The sequence below is a fragment of the Tinamus guttatus genome, unplaced genomic scaffold (genome assembly GCF_059628265.1).
Source record: "Tinamus guttatus ecotype Peru unplaced genomic scaffold, ASM5962826v1 Tinamus_guttatus_pri_ptg000260l, whole genome shotgun sequence".
In the NCBI taxonomy this organism is placed as follows: Eukaryota; Metazoa; Chordata; class Aves; order Tinamiformes; family Tinamidae; genus Tinamus; species Tinamus guttatus.
Window position 1 is genome coordinate 3033759 of NW_028288794.1, and position 20556 is coordinate 3054314.

General features: G+C 43.5%; 1 protein-coding gene across 1 annotated transcript in view; it reads right to left on the reverse strand.

The window, feature by feature from the left end:
• PPP1R1C (protein phosphatase 1 regulatory inhibitor subunit 1C) overlaps positions 1-16483 on the reverse strand; it is a 39676-nt gene extending 23193 nt beyond the window's left edge. Inside the window, exons 1-2 of the mRNA XM_010215698.2 lie at positions 16115-16483; positions 13777-13837 (exon numbers count right to left, since the gene is read on the reverse strand). Coding sequence (XP_010214000.2) covers positions 13777-13837; positions 16115-16195 — 142 coding nt within the window. The 5' untranslated portion in view covers positions 16196-16483. The remainder of the gene's footprint in view (positions 1-13776; positions 13838-16114) is intronic.
• Positions 16484-20556: the final 4073 nt, after the last annotated feature.

Here is a 20556-nt window from a genome sequence, read left to right on the forward strand (position 1 = left end):
CCTTGTGCTTCCTTAGGACAAATCCTTGCTAATGGTGCTGAAAGTCAGCTTGTAAATGAAGGAAACCACCACCCATTTCCTCCCAACACAGCAATGTCTCCTCCAAACACCATCTGCATCGCTGAGAACTGCACAGGCAGCCTCGAAGGACGCTTGGAAAATTGCACGGCCATCGGGGTATGAAATAAAACCATCTTCCCTAAATTACACAGATCGTTCTTTCCCTAAAACATACAGTCTGAGACTACGATTTTGTTTGGACGAAACCGGAGACACTGCAGACCTCAAATGTGAATCTAAATGTATTCGTTTACATCATGCCAATTGCAGAAGGCAACAATAGTGCCTGAGTCACCACCTCACTATTCCAGCTTCATGCCAGCCTAACTCATGGAAATCAGTTAGTTTTGCTGGCATAGAATATAACACTGATGAATCAGGTCTGCAGCCTTACCACAGAACAGACACAGATTATTATAACAATCACAAAAAAAAATCAACAACCCTTCTCCTAAAGTTTTTGTTGTCATCTTCTAATTCTCTCCTCCTTAAACTATTACACAGAAATTATAAGTATTTCTCATTAATCAAATACAGCTACTCAAAATACACACTGGAGTATTCCGTATAAGAATTTAAATTTAATTCTATATTTTCTTCCCTTTTCTCAATGATGGGTGATTGGTTCTTTCTGCTTTCTGGGATACTGTGAGCACACTGGTGGCAAAACACGACGTCGTGTAGGTAACGAAGCTGTTTGGCTGCAGCACAGTGTGCGCACACCCATGTGGATGGGCACCTGCATCCTGCGAGCTCCTTGGCTCCACAGATGGGCAGTGGGAGCCGAGCGGCTCCTCCTCGCCACCTCCTCAGGCTCTGCCCTCCCAGGGATGGAGATGCCCCATCCCTCGCCCGGGACAGATGGCCAGGGCCCCACTGCAGCGACGTCCAGGGTTGCACAATCCTCCCATCCTTCAGCCCTTCCTTAAATTCTTTTGGGCATAAGACTCTCCTCTTGGGTACGACACTGGCTTTCAATGGTAGCACCGAGGAGTGGTGGATCACACAACATATCTCTGCCCAAAAATGCAGGAAAAAAAGGAAAAAAGAAAAGAACCATTCTAAGAGTTCTTAGGGGTTCTGGCAAAGTAGCCCCTCATCAGTCATATGGGGACAATTACAGACTTGGCAATTCCTCCCAGACAAAGAAACCAACTCAGGGAAAAATCCTGCCTTAAAATAAATCTTCTGTTCAAATAACTGATGCAAAGACTGGCTTTAAATCACAATATAAACAATGCTAGTTTTTGAATTTAAGTCTTTTCATTGCTTTCTAAGCCCCACAAGCTCCTTTTTGGTGCAGTAAACAGAAATGGCTTTCAGCTGACTAACACAGCCCCGGGATGAGGCGAAAGGGGTTTTTTTTGGGGTGGGCTCTCAGCTAGCACGTAGGCCAAACACAACATAAATGCCTGACCAGCTGTGATAAGCCATCAAAGATAAAGAAGTCAATAGAATGTCAGGAATGATTTTGAGATAAACATTTTTTTATATATAATTTGCAGCTGAGCGGTGATTAGTTCAGCAAATTACAGGGGGGGGGAACCCAGCAGCAAGACCACAAGGTGTCACTGTGTGCAGAAATTCGCATTCAAGAGTCTTCAGAGCTCTGCTGGATCAGCTCACTCCAAAGGAATATCAGTTGAGTGGAATCAAACCATTTCTTCCATTTCCAGCACAATAAAGTTGAGCTTGATTGTGAAGACTTTTTAGATGGCCACAGACAGCAGGTGTGTGCATCAAGCCCACCGTAACAATCCCCAAAGAGTGAGATACTTCAGTGCCCTGTTTAACGTCAGTTTTTGGGAAAGAGCTCTGCTCCTAACAACCTGACTCCAACACAGAAGTTCACACCTACTGAGGATGCTCAGGGGAGCTAATGTAGCAAATATAAGGTCCATGGCAGCAAAACAGATCAGACCAAGCAGCATTTGTGAGGGAAGTGAAGAGCAGAATCACTTTACCACTGGATTCACTAGGCCATAAACAAAAAGACATTTAGTCATTGACTTCAAAGTCAAGATCTCATCCAAGATATAGAGCTCAGGGGGGGAGTTCTATAAGTGGGGGAAAAAATCCAAAAAGCCCAGCAAAGAGAAAAAGGCAAGACTTGAACTACTTTCTCATTTAAAGAGCTAGTCTTGGAGTTACTGTGACTGGGAAAGACTTTCAGCCATATGTAGACCGGGTTCTTAGTTTGGACTAAGAGTCATCACCTAAATCAAAAAATAAACGGCTGTCACATTAATGTTCATTCCAGTTTTGAATATCCAGGTTAATTCTTCCAGATAAAATATAAATGAGATGATAAACTGAAGAAATACAATGCTGAATTTAAAATGTTTGGCCTCTTGGTGTAAATTTTGATTGCAAACTCAAGTTTCAAAAATGTGAAAAGTAAACGCTTAAAAGATACATATGATTGTCTGCATGTGACTTTTATGGATATCCATTTGGGAGGATTTTCCTTCAGCCAGCTCCTGTGCCTGTAGACTGAACCATCGACAAGAAAAAGTTTGCTGCTTCTTGGAGTAAATAAAAAAACCAGGGAGTATTTGATATTCTGGAGTGAGCGTCCCGCAGCTGCAGGGTAGAAAATCATTATGGCAGATGAAAGAACCTGATAGGCAGCACTGCGGAGTGTGCCTGGCCCTGCTGGGCTTCAAAGGGAAGTACAAAGAGACCTCGGAAAAGCAGAGACTGTCAGAGAGATATGGAACGACGCGGAGGACGCAGACTGGAAAAATCAGCCTAAAGCACCGCATGGTGTCTCAAAACTTACCTGATGATGCAGAAGGAGACCTTACCTATCTGTAAGGTTATATTGACACAGGGTCTCCTCTGACACAAAAGCAGACGTCAATAAAGATTACATCTCTGTTGCATGGGATGAGGGTGATTTCCACACTCAGAACATAACCTCACCTAGCCTGAAAAATAACAGTGAAAGAAAAGGCCTACATGAAGGAAAAAGGAAAGAAAGTAGAAGAAAACGTAAAATGAACATAAAGATTTTTGAAAGTTACAGGAGAGCCTCCTATTGAGTAAAGGCCAGAGGATATTCAGTGAAATAGTTTCAAAGAGCAGAAGCTTCTTGGTGAAATCAATGGGGCCAAGCAAAGTGTACTGCCCGACTATTAAGTACTTACTTACAAATAGCTACTGTCCTAACTGCATTTGCAAAACTGCCCAAGTAGCTTGCAATCCACTTGTTCATTGACTGAAAAAGTCAGAGCAATGCATCAGTTTCTGCAAGGATGTAAAATGTTCACTAAATACAAAAAGAAGCTAAATACCTTAAGGAAACAGTTCCCTAAACTGTGAATTCATTAGTAATAACAAATAACATTACTAAAGGGGTACCTTCCAGCTGCTTGCCTGCTTCATGCTTAAGCTATGTTTAAATGGCATGATGAAGAAATTGAAGTTCTAGATGCAACTGAGGCAAGGATGATAAGAAAAATCCATGTCATTGGCAATATAACACTAACTGATCTCCTAATATACGTTTGAGCTGTTCCCTAATAGCTTCATACACAGGAATCAGTTGTGAGGAAAAGTAGCTCTGAGTTGACCCACTGATGGCAATCTTTGTAGTGGAGCTACAGCTGCAATAACTATCAGTGTGAGCCATTTCATTCTTTATTGCGAGCTGCAAGAGTATTCTGAGCTCTAAAATAAAAAACAGCCGCAGCAGCCAAAAGTAGAAAAGTCAAACATTTCTTAGCATGCTATAGCTCATGGAGCCATAAAAGAAAAGAAATTTATTGTAGCTGAGCAGTTGTGTATTGTGTATTCTGGAAAGAGACATTTGCCATGGGAGAAGAAAACAAATAGAAAAAAATAAAATTCTCCCTTAGCCAGTGATTCAGGCTTTGATGATTATTGCTGCCTGTGCAGTTTCTTCCCTTTGAAATACTACCTCAAGGATTTCAGTAAGAATGCATTTTAAGGCTAGCTTTTGCCAGCTACTCTCTCCTCTCTGGTTTGCACGTATTACAAACCTCTTCACATCCCTGCATCGGTTTATGTGTAAGTCAAGTGAGCTGTTAATAACAGCCCTGCTGGGGTTTCAGAGCCCTTTATGCAAAAAGAAGATGCAAATACAGGTTACACAAATTCAGTGCTTGGTCTTATGTCTGGAAGCTTTCGAAAGTCAAGAACACGAGGCTCCCTAATCTCATTCTCACTGTGAGCATGGCCAGCCAGGATGGAAATGAGAAGGTAGTAATTTGTTAAGTGGAACTATGATAGCCTGTAGGACAGCCTGCAGTGTTTTCCAGATTTTCTACTAACTTCACTAAATAAAGAGACAGAGGTGCTCCTGTATTTTGTTTTATGCATCCCTGTTGGTACTAGCACAGTCAGAAACACAGCACTGTATTTATTTCACAGGAAATAAACCATCCCATACTCTCTTATAGGATGCGCTATACATATCAAGGTGTAGCTCCTACACTAGCATCATCATTTTAGGAGTCCTGACAGCACATGTCTGAACAGTTACAGCCCTGCTGCCAACCTCTTGCCTCTCAAAAACAGATAGTAGGACTTGAGGTTTCCCTAAATCAAAAAATCTCCTGGAGCACAGCTCTCTAAGAGGAAGCTGACATGCGGGAGGTTTTTCCTTTTCCCTCCCCTACGGGCAGGAGTTAGCTCACCAAAACAAATCCTTTCCAAAGGGAAAGTTTATCAAATCCCACTTAGCAACTTAGGTACATGAGCCTGCTGGTCTTGAAGGTTAAGATGCTGGGTGTAATAAGGAGAAGGTGGAGCAAGTGAGGGGCTACCTAGGAGAAATGGTGGCTGTGAGGGCAGGTTGTTGTTTGGTGGCTGTCAGAGACAGGCAGGGAGGGCTCACCCAGACCTCCTGCGCATTAGGCTGCTGCCGGAGAACAGCTGTGCCGGGGAAACTTCAGGAAGACTTAGCAGAAATGTTAACACCGAAAGCCTCTCTCTTCCCTGAGCAGCAGAGACTTAGCGCTGAAATATCTAAACTGTGGGTTGCCTACAGAGCAGGATAAGCATCCTGTAGGATGTACTGCAGGATGCCACAGGGCTTAGGCCTTCATTAGACTTCCCATCTGGCTCAGTCAAGCTCATCGCCTGCTCTGCGTGACCCTCCCCTGCTTATGCTGCTGGATCGAGGAGGGGAAAACGGTGCTGATCCAGTGGACACACAGCTTTTTCTCCCCAGTACAGCTCTGATCACTGCAAAGAGAGATTTGGCTGGACACACAGCTTTTTCTCCCCAGAACAGCTCTGATCACTGCAAAGAGAGATTTGGCTGGTGCTGCTGACCCTGTGTGCCCCAGCTCTGGCTGCGGCAAGGGTTACACATCCTCTGCGCCCACACTTCAAGCGTGTTTTCACATGCAGCTTCAACTGCAGCTTCTACATAGGAAGAATTAAATTTCGTCCCTGGGAACTCAATAAATGAGGAACTCAGTAAATCTTGATTATTGCTGAGAATGCAACACTCTCCCAGTACTCTGAATGCAATGAGGTTAGTGCTAAAACCCGAATTCTCTCTCATTTGTCAGCATTATCTATTTATCCTGCACACGTCACAGTGGTAAATGAATGTGGCATTAAACACTAAATACTAGAGGTGAGATAAATCCTGGTTTTGCAGGGGCTCTTTGGTTCTGCTTCATCATCCCTGCTGCCCCAGCAAGACTGAAAAGGATTATTAGTGGATTTTTGTTCATTACCTTTTTTATGTAAAAAGTATATTGTCACACTATTGGATTATAATTTCAGCATGATCTTAAGCAAAATAATTTGATATTTTTATTTAGAACACCTTCTCTAACTATGTTCATATGGAACTATCAGCTACTTCATTTCAAAACAGCTCTAAATACTTTGCCATTAAAAAAAACTCTCAAAATATAAACTTTTTTTCAGGCTAAACTGTATCTAATTTGAACTATTCTGATCTGAAAATTTTTAATACTACCAAGCCAAAAAACTGTACTTGGGTATATCGCATAAGTACTCTTTGTCTATAAGTAGTAGTTAATTACAGCAAGGCATCTCATTTTTTAAACAGAAAACTCACAATCTAGCGAGAACCCTCACCAAAAACAAAATGTAGTATAATTATCTGGCTTAGTGTGAATCTGTTAGGGTACCTCTTGCAAAATATTAAGCCTTATGAGGGTAATAGAGTCAGAAGCTGTCAAACTAACTTTTCTCCTTGCCAACATTACGTAGTACCCTGCTATTTCCTACTCACAGCGATAGACCTCTTTGTCATGCTAGCAAGCAGCCAGATGATAACAGAAGTAAATAGTTCAAAGCCTTATCTGACACTCAACAAGCAAGCAGCTGGAGATCTGTAACGTGAAGCCATATATATAAAAATGATTTACAAATAATCTGCTAGGATGGAAGAAGGCTGTTTCTATGGTGCTTTTATGTAAGGAATGAGGAAAACAGATAAAGAGCACAAGGTTCAACTCTAAAAATATCTCCTTTACTTTCAGATAGCTCCATGGACACTGAAGGCCAACAGCAGGCAGGCAGGTCGAGATGTTGTGATGTGCATGAGCTGCTCAGCTACACTCACAAGAAGTGGATACATTTACCTGTTAGCGTCTGAGGCCGAAATGAGAGAAAGGGATAAATTCTGACAAACTGGGAGCAAGTGAGATGGTTTGGCTCTGTGTCCCCCTTCTTGGATCTGGGTCAGAAACTCCAGTTCAGGCTGTCAACGCTCAGCCTCTGCTGGGTGGTTCAGCCCGTCTCACGCACCAGAGCCCGCGCAGACCGTGCTGGGATCACACTCGTGCTCCTGATGTCGCGCAGAGCCGAGCGCCGGCGACTGCAAGACGCTCCTCCGCCTGCCTTCGCTGCGTATCTGCCCGCTTTGGCCAAGGAGACTGCAGCCAGGCAAAGAAACCAAACTTATATACGTATTAAGTATCATGCAGAATGTGCCTATGGCATCTTAATTGAAAAGGTAGCATCTTAATGAAAACTTCTGAAAAAGGACACTAATTGTTAGCGCTAATATAAATTCCGAATGACAAAACTCCCTGTGAAATTCCCTGTTTCTGTCCTGTTTTTAGAACATACATGTTTCAGGGGGAGAGGTGAGGAGGAAGAAAAGAGACTGAGGCCTCAGGATACTGACACATACTTAGCTAAATATCTCTACTTTTCCCTCATTTAGAGCATCACCTGACTGACTGAAAGGGACAGTTCAAATTTGTTTTTTTCAGCTGAACATCCAATTCAAGCTTTGGACAGTGCTATCTACTTAAATAAATTAGCTGAAGCTACGAGAAACTTCTGGCTCTTTTCCATCTTCAAACCACGTGGCTTAGCCAGGCGCTATATGAAGCAGTGGATAGGAGTGTGTTTTACACAATGACTAAAATGTTTCCAGTGAATGTTTATATTGTGGACTAACACATTTCCTGACCTGAAAGAACAGCACAAATGCATTGGATCTTATCTCAGTTTCTGAGAAAGATAAGTAAAACACAGGGTAGAAATGAGGATGAAAGCTAGGTTGATTAGAAGCAGTGCAGTCACTCAATTACATTTAACAAATACAAATACATTTAGCAAATACATTTAACAAAAATCTGTCGGTTTACTAAGAGCGAGGAGAAGAAAAGTAACCAAAGCAGTGAGCTTGATTTGTAAGGTAGCCTGGCCAAGATGCTCAGCCACAGCTTCTTAGCACTGAAATGCATCTCAAGTGTCCGGCACTGCAGCTCTGAGTCTCATCTGACACTGCTTTTAGTTTTACCTCCCACTGAATACAGCTTCTGCCACACAAAGTATCAAGGTCTAGGTCCAGATCCCATTGGGCTAAGCAGCAAGGCCACCGCAGAAGCCCTAACACAGCCCACTTGAACTCTATTTTTAAAGGACAGAGGATATTTACAATTCCTTCTGCAAGATCTTATTAACCCATCTGCTTGCTGGATCTCAAAAGCATCTGGATGCCTTTGTGATAACCCCTAATCCAGGCCCAGGGCCGCACAGGCACCGCGCAGATGAAAACCCAGCCCTTGGGCTCGCTGCCTCCACGGCAAGGCGCAGCGCCTGGCAGCTCTCCTGCGACATATAAAATCCTCATGAAAACCAAACGTGCTTCCCGTCCACGCAAGCATGGGAGTGCCTGTGTTTGAAAGATGCTAGGCAAGAGGAAAGACTTTTTTCTTTAAAAAAAAAAAAAAAGTTTAATTGCTTCTGTTTGGAACCTGTGAGCTGTCGCCTCTGGGCTGCAGTAAAAACGGCTCAGACAGTTTCCTGTCTTTTTATTATTATTATTATTATTTTAAGTTCCAGAGCTTTTCTTTTTATTTTCAAGGACTGCATCACGGCATCTCCATGCGTCAGGGAATTATGCTGTGGCTTGCCCCAGGGATTTCTGTGATCTCGATCTGCCGAGTAAATTCAAAGTAACCTGAACACAGGACCCTTCTAGTGCCGTTTATACAGACAAGAAAAAGGGACGTAGTTTGTCACCCAATGTTGCCAGCTGCGTGTATGGCCTCAAGCAACATTTGTTGTATGTATTTCGCTATCCCATTGCATCAGCTGTTTCTTTTAGGGGGATGCAGACCTAAACCTGCCCGTGGTACTTACTGCCCTGGCTGCTCTCTGCTCATCTCCTGCAGAGCAGCACGCGTGCCATGCCATGCCATGCCGTGCCGTGCCGTGCTGTGCCGTGCGGGCCTCCCTCCAGAGCCCCCTGAGGGGGCCGAGGGCAGCCAGCAGGCCCCGACGGCATGCACGCTTAGCCTAAAGAAAAGACAATCGTTGGACAAAAAAAAAAAGTAAATACAGTCAATGACAGTTTTTATTGATGAACTGCCTCTCTGAATACTTTATTACCGTATTAGAAGCCTAGGTTTTCAATTGAAACCAGCTGTTACTGGCTTACTCTCTGTTTCCTGAACCAAGGCGAGCAGCGCGGCCTACGGAGCCAGGATCTCGTGCTTCTGAAAAACAGATCCGTTTTCACGAGCTGCGAGGCCAACAATTCTCTGCTGATTCAGGTTTCAGGGAAACCTCAGTCTGAGAAAGGACTGCAGGGAGGTTCTACAAGCACCCAGAAACACCTGCCTCCTACCTCATAGATGTTCTTCGATTCCAGGCTGTTTTGTCTTGGGAGGAAAAGAAATGCAAGAAATACAACCATTTACTTTGAAGTAGAATGTAACTAATATCAGTCACAAACATGACTTTTGCATGGAGAATGTGGCATTCTTTCCCCCTCAAGGAAATGCTTGTGGTACAGTTTCCTTCATCAGAAAAACATGGCTAAACATGGCAATGAGTTTCATTGTGCAGGGGAAGTGTGGGAGCACCCAGGACCAAGTCAGCATTAAAAAATATTGATTTACTCTGGGTTGCCAAGGGATTGCAGCAGGTGTAAGGACAACTGTTCCTCCCACCACCTCTCCAGCTGTGTTGCTTGCTGCCATGCTAAATATTGATGCTGATGCAAGGCATCTCAGCAGGCCCCTGGGGAAGCCGCAGTATGAAGCAAGGCACAAACCCCTATCTGGGCAACTGCAAATCCATGGGGAACACAGCAGGAAATCTGCAAATGCCCCAGCACAAGCTGCAAGCAAGTTTCTTCTCTGGTACAGCTTTATTATCCTCAGTTGCTATTTCCAGCATTCAGAAAACTCAGGTTTTGTGCAGATTTGCACTTGGTATTTATGTTTTATTTTGCTTTTGCAGTGATAATATCTTTTCTGCGTTGAAATGAGATTCATAAAAACAAAAAGGCAGCTCTGGAGAAGAATTATCAAAACACTATGCTGTGTTTTCCTTATTTCCAAACACTGAGTAACATTTACGTTATGAGCAAGGAAGCCAAAACACGCAACCAATAAAAAGGAGAGTTGGAAACAGCAGATCTGCAGAAAGTCCTGAAAGGCAGAAGTTTATCCCAGTGCTTGCCCCTGTTCTCAGGCTTTGGGCAGAGGGAGCCTTGGGCACAGGAGGAGCAGGCTTTGCCAGCCGGAGCGTTTGAAGCCGCGCGGGCTCCGTGACGCAGCCCGGCCTGCAGGGACGCTGGCCTTGCTTCCTGATCAAAGCGACCACGGGTCACATTCAACCTGAGAAGGGCTCTGAAATGTTCTCCCCGCTCCACCGTCACTTTCCTACATCACGAGCAGCTTATCCCATTGCGTCTGCCAGGTTACAGCGTGGTTACACTGTTACTTCAAGTAAAAAGAACTGTTTTTCTGTATATATTCTCCTATGCTTTGTAAGAAGAGCAGAGTTTTGAGTACTATTATTATGTCTGTGCAAAAAAATGATCGCTTACAGGACATGGCAATTTTTAATTTGTTACTCCCAATGATATCCTCACAAAACAAAGAGGAAGCAGAAGAGCTTTAGCAACTTACGGATTAAGCTCTTGTGCAGACAATTCTTCAAAGTGTCCTTAAAACTAAGCACTAAGGAAATAAGCATGTGCTTATACATGTGCTTATATTCCTTTTTTTAAGCACATAGACATGAAGTGACTGTGGCTGTAGCAGGACATGGCTGGGTTAACCAAGGAGCCCATACAGGCTCCTTGTCACAAGATGAGGTACCACACTCTGCTCACCAATAGCTGCTCTGCTTACAAATAGTAAACAGGACTAATACAAAAAAAAAGTAAAATGGATTAGATATTATGAAATCACACACCAGATGCCCATAAAACATAGCCCCATTGATGGCAAGTGAAGCACAATAGAGTTAAGTTACTTGATTCTTGATCTTTTTGGTGCTAGCTCCTCTGCTCAGATCCAGACCAAACCACAGAATATTTCCCAAGAAAAGTAAGGCTTACTGTTTTTCATTTTCCTTCACAATCTGCGCTGTCCACAGCAGTCACTACTGCTGCAGTTCAGAGCTCTCTCTTGCTGACTCTGACGGCAGTAGCGTCTTGCTTCCAAGGGCAAACAGGAGGAAATGCTCCAGTCCGTGGCACTACGTGCTGGGCAGCGCTCTAGCACTCAATAAGTCTATAAGTCATTTAGTGGGGTCTGGCACTCACTATCTCCTTGGAAGCAAGGAAACCAAGCAGATTCCTCTTATAGTTTTTGAGAAACTGTCATCAGCTTAAAATGATTTAGACTCAGCAACCACTCCATCTTCACTCTAAGGCCCTTACCTTAATTGGCGAGGACAGATTCCTGTCAAATCTGTAGCATCCATCAGGGATGGATGAGGAGACATGGAAGAAAACAACTGTTTCAGGCCTTTGTGCAGCACTCAAACTCAAACTGAATTTGTTATAAAGTTCTGGAACGTCCAAAAACATTTTTATACCCTTCTGGTTTCCAGATGGGTATGCATCCAGAGCATCAAAATGTCACAAAAAAAAAAAAAAAAGCTGCTGCTTTTTCCTGCTGCAATCAGGAGCAGCTGCAGCAGAAGCAACTTTTTTAAATCATAGAATCATAGAATGCTTAAGGTTGGAAGGGACCTTTAGAGGTCATCTAGTCCAACCACCCTGCACACGCAGGGTCACCTAGAGCACGTGGCACAGGACTGCGTCCAAGCGGGTTTTGAAGATCTCCAGAGAAGGAGACTCCACAACCTCTCTGGGCAGCCTGTTCCAGCGCTCTGTCACCCTCACTGTTAAGAAATTTTTCCTTAAGCTCCTGTGGAACTTTTGGTGTTTCAGTTTGTGGCCATTACCTCAAGTTCTGTCGGTGGCCACCAGTGAAAAGAGGCCGGCACCATCCTCCTCACTGCCTCCCTTGAGGCTTTTCCCAAAGTAAAATTAGTTTAGATCATTGTAGCAAACTTTGCAGGGGCATCTAAACATTTAGAAGCACAGTGAGACGCAGCTTTCAAACTCGGGGAAGCAAATCCTGCGCCAGCCTCTTTACTCCCAAGGAGGGAACTGAGTGCTCCATGGGCAGCAGCCAAGTGACAGGACTCGGCCTTGCAGCCCTCCCTGGGCAGGTGCCTACAGGAAGCCCATTTAAATGCTCTGCCACTCATTTTCCCCATGGATCGAGAGACTCATGCTTGCAAAACAATATTGAGAGTCAAATTTCAAACCTTGCAATTATTATTATTTCATTAACTGTAAACACGTGGAGTGATAAATTAACCAGATTCTGTATTCTGCTGAATATTCTATTCAGAATCCAATATCAGCACCTTGGGCTTTAGGCAGCAAGGTGTTAAGAGGCTCTAGCGCTTGCTAACTTATATAAGTAAGTGGGAAAGGTGGTTCTAGCTCTTCGGCTTGTAAGAAATTTGACTGATACTTCTCAGAATCATAATTGGTAATAAAAATTATTTAAGGATTTATTATAAATATTGCAGGAAAGGAGATAACAGACATGCACCACTGTTTACAATAAAATTTCCTGTAAATTAAAAAGAGCCCTTATGCTGTGTTTGGTTTTGATTTGGTACCATACCAAGTATCTGTTTATAGAAGGAAATATCACAGTATTAAGTGTACGGAGTGAATTGCGAAAGAGAGCAACAGCCAAGGTGAGTTTGCTTTAAAGCAAGGCCTAGCAACCGTGATACTGCAGGTCCCAGGGAGCCTGGGGAAGCCAGACCAGGGCTTGGGTGCGTGATTCCCAAGAGCCGTCCAGCCAGAGGAGGCAGCCCGGTGACTCCGTGGCAAGACCAGTGGCAACTGGGGCCACAGGCCAGGCTTGGACATCCCCAATGGAGCCAGAGCTGGCTCCAACACCAAGGCAGGGCTCCCTGAGAGCTTTTTCCTGCACCTTTCTGGGGAACTGCAGCTCCTGCTGACGCTGACGGGAGCTGCAGACCCTCTGCACAGCACGGAGACCCCGGCGGGCTGGTGGTGGCTTGGCTCGCCGAGAGGCTAAGGGACACAGCAATGACACCACGGCTGCACAGCCAGGGGTCATCGCTGGCAAAAGCCTGAACTGCTTTTGGAAAGCGTTTCAGGTGGCAAAGAGATAAAACAGGGGAAAAAAACCATGCAGAGCTCTGTATAAAAAAGGAAGTTTGATAAAAAAGTGGGTAGCATGTTTCAAAGGGCTTATGTTTAGATGACTTTTTTTTTCATTCATTTTGATTTGCATCAAATGCAATTCATTTTTGCTGAACTTTTTCACTTACAGTATTTTCCAAAGTAGCTTATTATAGAGTCTTTCTGAAGTCACAGTTACATGGCACAGTGTGTCATAAACTCAAATCATCTCTTCCCACATAAAAACTTCAGTGAGGAATCTTAGAAAAAGAAAACATTCACAGAATGTCTGTACAAAAAGAAGCATTCACAGTTGAGAAGGAATAGTGAAAATGGATGTAATCTATTTCAACAGGAAGCTAGAAAGCCACCTATTTTGCAGAAGCAATTGCTGAACTAGCCAGGGACCCATCCTGGCATCTCTAGAAACTGAAGGACCATGACTACAACTTCATTAATCTCCACAGTACCCACCCAGGGAGAAAAAGGGTTGTGGACAGAAGTGCTGCATCAGGAGCGTGTGAACGCTCTTTTTGTGTATGACAGAAGATTTACTTCTGTCTGACTGATTAAATCCTGAAAAAAATGGCAATACCTGGAGCCAAGAGTCACACAGATTCATAGGTTTCACTCCAAAAAGTTCTAAGATCCATTATTTGATATTTAGTGCATGAAATTAATACTGCTCTTTTTTTTTTTGTAAATCCAAATAAAACCAATCTGCAGCAGATATGCTATCCCATTATACAAGTTCAATCGTTCACACTTACCTGGGGGCACGTGCTCATTCATGATGACGAGCGATGCTGGGGTAGGTCTTCGTTTCCTGATCTGTAACACGCATAAAAGTAAAGTCATCAGGGACCACCAGCAAAGCAAAGTGCAAATCCATCTGCTGTTCTCCTGACTGTGAACTCAGTTAACTATATTAGGTTAACTAAGCTAGCCAGTTGATCTAATTTTTTTAAAAAAAGAAATGTTCAAAGAACAACAGCATATCTTACTAACTGCTGTTCAGAATCATGCTAGTGCTTGCACGTGGAAAGCAACAGTGCTGGGGAGAGTTCCCAAAATACTTCAGCATTTGCATTCATGTTGAATAATCTACTGGGCCCGTTTTCACTGATTGACTTAAGATATATATCTTAAAATACTGACATCTAGATCAGCTTCAGGAAAATGATTGTAGCGGACTATAAGCTTATATACATAAATTTCTAGTATTGCTATTATTCTTACAAGTAATTATTAATATAAATATTTTGCAAGCCCAATTGAGAGCCAATATTACACGTATGCCTTCCAATGAAATTGGTTAAGAATATTTCTAAGATGTGGCCACAGGCACTATCATAATTCCTTTTACTATAGGAAAACAATATGGGATACTTCTAAAAGAATATTTCCAAACATTGTAGCATAATACAAGCACTATAGCACAGATAATTACATATTAACATATAAACTTGAATAGTGATTGTATGTGATTCTTCTTATTTAAAGTTTATTCAGTCAAGATTAGTGTCAGGCACTTAGCTGCATGGTATGGGACTACCCTCTGATAACAGACACATTTGTGCTGAAAGCTCTGTGTTGCTGTGCTGAAGCCTCTGGCCTATTAGGTTTCTACTGAATTTGAGAGTGGGATCAGCTAGAAACCTAGGAACCATTCTGAGACAAAACCCCAATGTCAGTGTGGCTGTTCTTTCTACTTGCTGAGCCAACATCTGTGCATGGCTGGGTTCAAATTTTGCTTTCAAAGGTGGACACGGAAAATTACATCACCAGGATTAACGCAGTTAGTGTAAACGTAGCTGATAGCAGAATTTATTAGTGTACTTTCTTCACACAGCCACAGTATAAATGTACAGCACTTACTTAAAATTAAAATCATGACATAAGGAAAAGGGACTGCCCATAAATACCAAGCAGAATTTGGCTGATAGCATTGCAGAAGCTGCAGGAATTCAGTGAAATCCTAATCCTCTGAGTCTCATAAACAGCAGAACTCGTCCTGCATGAATTAGTCGCCGTATGCTCCATAGGGCACAGACTTCCTATAGCACAAATGTACCTATGGACAAAACGAAGACCCGTGGCAGTTCCCTGACGTGCCCTTCTAGTATTTCTCTGCTCTGTGGCCACCCACATCTCATCCCTTTCCAGCAGAGGCAGGTGCCTCTGGAGAGACATGACATCAGAATAATCAGGAAACAAGATATCTGTCCTGAAGATGCGAATAATTTCATAGCTATTAACACGAACCTGGCAAGGTTATAATATTCCTCTGGTGCCACCTAAAAGTAGACTTACCAAAATAGCAGCGAAAGTCCAGAAGGACTTGCGCTGATATAGGTGATGTACTAGGTGACCTAATTAGTATTTATCTAGTTTTTATCCTAAAAACGTGTGCGCCTTTACGTATATCTGTGCATATCTTTACACAATAACATTTTTTTCCTCCATAGATTATTAAATATTTTATATATGTGTATGTGTGTATATGTGCGTGGTTTGAGAGTCAAAACCTAAAATATTATGTATATTCGTAATTGTGTGTGCATAACGTTACAGTTGGGCATATTTTTACACTTACGTGTCTTTCAGACACTTAAAGCACTGTAACAATAACAAAAAGAAAACAGTATCAAAATCTTGAATATACAGGAGCTAACTGAAGGGATAAGCATTGTGCAAAATCTAAACCATATTTTCTCACGTTAAAAGGAAGGATAAATAACTGCCTTCTCTCTGGGCTGCGCACTATTTCCGTTGAGTACCTATTATCAAATTCACTTTTGGCTACATATAAACACGATATACTTCAGAGATTCATTGAAAGCACATATTAATGTGAAGTATATGCATCAGAGCAGAAAGACAGTTATAAAAAAGGCACCATGAATATAAACTGAATAAAGGTACTAAGGGAAAGAAGACTTATTCTAACTAAAGGACACATCCTGCTCTGTCTTTGGATGCACCCAAACATATCGCTACCACCTTCGGATCATTTAAGGTACGGTTGCGCCGATATAAGCTAGGAGAGCACTGAGGCCACAAGTGTCCTCATTCCGACCCCAGAACGGTGAAACTTGTCTTTCTTACCTGCTCGGCTGCCTCGGGGTCTATCGGGCTCTGGAAGGGCGGCACGGCAAACTGTATCTTCTTGGGGCTGTTGGGCTCCATGGCGCTGCCGAGGGCAGAGAGCAGCGAGAGGAGCCGGGAGCTCCTGCAGCGGAGGCTCGAGGCTCAGCTGTGCCCCCGGCGCCCTCCCTGCAGCCCCGCGAGCCTCCCCAGCCGCAGCTGTAATTCCCGACTTAGCGAGGGAAGCGCTGCGAGCCGAGCGGCTCCCTTGCACCACATCCACGGAGATGCCGTGGCTCGACTTTTTTTTTTTTTTTTCTTTCCTCCCTCTCCTCTCCAGTCCTTCAGATCCTCTCAGCACAAAGCTGAAAGGAACAATAAGCTAATTGTGCGCCCGCTCACTTCCACACATGCCAAGCGTTCACTCAGAAGCTAATTGAGAATGCAATACTAGCCCGGCATGGCCTGGTGCCCTGGGATTTGCAGAAGAGAATCTCTCCGCCGTACATTACGAACTGGCTGCGCAAAAGTGCAATGCAAGCTCCCTCTGAGCATTGCTGATGGGCTCTTAATTATTGATGAACACAAATCAGGAAGTTTTCAGATTTTGGGGGGTGGAGGTAGCGGGAGGAGTGGATGTGCCTATTCCATCACTGCTGCAGCGTGCCAGGGCCGCTCTCCTCTCCTCACGTGGCAAAATGTTCTCTGCCCCTTCAAACTGTTTCTCAGCCTCTTCCAGGAAGATTTTTGATGATGATGCTAAACGGATTAAACATATTTGGGTTTGCACCTCAGGCTAATTCAGATTTAGGCTGCAATCGCCTCTGATAGGATCCATCTCATGTAGCATCAGATGCTGAAAACTTTACCTTAATGCTGCCTTAGCATTCCTCTAAGAGTTCATACCCTTGTACTAGGGTACCAGGGTAAGTGGAATATAGGATTCACTGGAGATGGTATTTTCTCTTCACCAGCCCTGGAAAAAGTAAACCCAGACTAGGTCTCACTTTAAGGTGGCTAAAACTCAGAGGGTCAAATTTAATTGTGAGGTACAAAATTTTTCAGATCAGAGGAAGCCTCATGAGCTGTCTTAAGAAGGAAGGGAAAGGCCATTAGCCAGAGCAGAGAGCTACCAAATGAATGTCACAGGGAAGAGCAGTCACTCTAGCACAGTCAGATCTCTGAGCAAGAGGAGCTCAGGAGCAATGAGACAGAGAAGCTGCAAAATCCAGAGCTATGATCAAACATCACCAAAACGCAAAGGAATCTGAAAACACACTCTGGTCTAGGCCTCTGAAAACAGTAGGGATTTTCACAGTTCATCAGAGGTTTATGCTAAAGCCAGTGAGTATTTTACCATCCATGCCCAGCCTTGCACTTCCACCTAAACCCGAGTCCAGGATGGATGGGTTGTTTGGCTCTGGCGTACACAAATGGAAGTTGTTAATGCAATAACAGCATACCAGGGTATTTCTGGATGGAGACAGACACACAGGCAAGCTGAGGAACCAGAAATAGCCCAGGAGGGGGGAATACAGCCACGTTAATCAGTAATGGGAAAAGTTCATGGCGAAGGTAGAAAGGTCCCTCCCTGCCTACCTGAGCACGTCCACGTGCCACGTGGCTCCCAGACGACGGCGAGGAGCTGGGAGAGACACCGATGACTTCGGACCAACAACTGGCTTGATGTTTTGTCTAGGCAGGAGCAGGCCATTTGGGGCAGATATTAGGAAGCTGTGGTTTACGATAGATGTTGAAAGGGCAGACGAGAAGCAGGGGGTTCATTACTGTAGAACACACCGTAACGTAACAGGTTTTTATATTCGGCTATTTTGCTTCGCTAACAGAAGATGGGTAGAGAGCAGAATGAACCACCACAGGGAGCATGTCTCATCTGGTGGTGCTTCTCCTATTAGATTTATTGTGGTAGCTTATGTGGCATTAACCTAGAGTCACAGAACCATAGAAAAGTCCAGGCTGGAACGGACATGCTTCCATGTTCTGTTGAAAGTCGGGCCTTTGATTCCAGCTAATCTGGACCTCCTCAAGCCAAGCCTTGAATGTTTTCTGCAAATAGCTAAGTAATTGGTTTCATTTACAAGTGAGAGACAGAGAATAGTGTCAACGCCAACATTTAGTGTTTTATAAGACCATTTTTAAGTCTTTCCTACTCCTACAAGGACCCGTCATAATGGATTTTATAGACTTTCACAGATAATTTGAGCCAGGGCGCAAATCCAGCCATATTGCTAAGAGGCTACAGGGAAAGAAAGCAAGGCACGTAGAGCTTTCCCCAGTGATGGTCAGGGAGCTGTGGAAGGATTTCAGAACAGCACAATGATCCAATTTCACAAGTCCTACAGGAGCTGATGCGCCACTTCCTTCCATGACAGCTTTAAACACAATATTCTTCCACAGACAGGGATATAGACAGATCTGAAGTTGTGGTTTGTCTCTGGTAAATTTTCATGCTCAGAAGAAAATACTAAGTTTTGTTGGGCATGACTGTCTAAAGGAATCATGTCTCAAAGTTGTTGCTAGCAATAGTATCTGAGAAACAAGTTCAACGTCATAGGAGAAACATAATAAACACACCAAGATGATCAGTTCTTGAAGGGTTCGGAGTAGAGCCAAGGGCAGGACAAGGCATAAGGACAGATCCTCGATGGGACTGGTACACCTTAGATAGACCTGCTGGTGCGACACGTGGACATGCGTGCCCTTGCGGCTCTCCTCTCCGTGCTCATTCAGAGACAGCTGCCAAGCATTCCTCACATCACTGTAACAATAAAAGTATTTTTAAAACAGTATAAGGGGCATATTTCAGAGAGCACTCGGATATAACGTTTCATGATTACTGCATCAGCTCACTCTTGCACCTAATTTGCAGCCCTGGATGTCTCCAGGCAGAGAGTGCTTGCATTTTCTATAGACTGCATCATAGTCTGGGGAAGAGCTGAAATGCATTTAAGTACTGCCAAATCCTTTTAGCTCACTTTCTGTTTTTAGTGCACTCTTCACAATGTTTCGAATTCCTTTATGATTCAGCTAAGACTAACATGGAAGAAGAAAATAATAATAGCTGTCTAGGATTTTCTATGTCATTTATTAGGTCTTGATATGAACCAGTGCCTTTCTATTTATCCTACATTAACAATGAGCTATGCAAACATTCAGAGCACCATTCCTGGTTTAGAGATTTTCTCTATTGTATATTGGGAGGGCTAAGTTTTTTTCACAGCCAGAGATGCATCCTGCTCTCTCTTTACCGAATTTGTGCTACGGCTCTGGGCTGTCTCCGCTCCGATCAGGGATTACTGAGGTATCAGACTGGCGAGGACAGGAACAGCTTATAAAGCCAGCGGTGGATGGGCTCCGAGTGCCGCCAGGACGCGCTCGGCTGCGCTTCCCCGTGCACCTGGGCTGCCTCCGTGGAGAAGGACGCAGCTTCCCACCGGCAGCTCCCCCAGCACATCTCTTAGGGAGCAACTCTAACCTCGCATCGTGCCCACGCGTATGTGAAAACCTTTACAAGGATACGCTGAATCGGTGCTTTCACTGGGCTCTCGGCTGGGGCCTTTCTACTTGTCAGCCTCTCCTCAAGGCACTTGGCTTAGCACAAAATATACAGGGGGTTTTACAAATAAGGCAAAAACATAGCAACCTCTATTTATAAGATTTCTTTGGAGGAGGTGATTACTCTGTAGCAGTAATAATTGCAATCATAACAAGTGCGGAAGCTACGTGAATTTGCGGACACTATCCACGTAAGTGTTCCTCCTGGATTAACAGCTCTCCAGACTCCCAGGTAAGGTACAAACATTAGCTGGTAGGTGCTGTCTACTGCTATGCAAAGAATCAGGAAATCCAAAGCATAGGAAATGAGCTGGACTAATGGGGCATAACCTGATTAGTCAAGAAATGCACGTCTAGTACAGGCTATCATTCAGTACTATAAGGACTAAAATTCTGCTAACTTAGTTTTATATATGCATTTAAGCAGAAAACCATACTACAATTCAGTTCTTTACCAAGAGGGTAAATCTAATATATTTTTCAGTAAACAGAAACTGCTCTTGGCAGTTTACATAAACTTTAGAATTAAATTATATTATCTTCTTTTCATATTAAATCTTCAATGCAAAAACTGACTGCAACATTGAATTAAACTACTGAAGTATAAAAATGAGTATTTACTGTTAATTTTTTAAAAATCAAAATACAGAACATGGAGAAGCTGAACAACAATGAACTTTCACAGTTTCAGAGCCCAGATGAGAAAACTCAGTGCACAAGCACAGGCTGCCTCGTTACAAAAGGAAAGCATTTTTAAAATCCGGGCTTTCGAGTTGGAGACTTAAGATTTTCAGTTCCTCTATTTCCTCCTCCTCCATCTCAGAGGACAAGATCAGACCTAGAGAAGTCCAAGTCCCCAAAGAGCTTCCACATGGGAATAAGTGGGG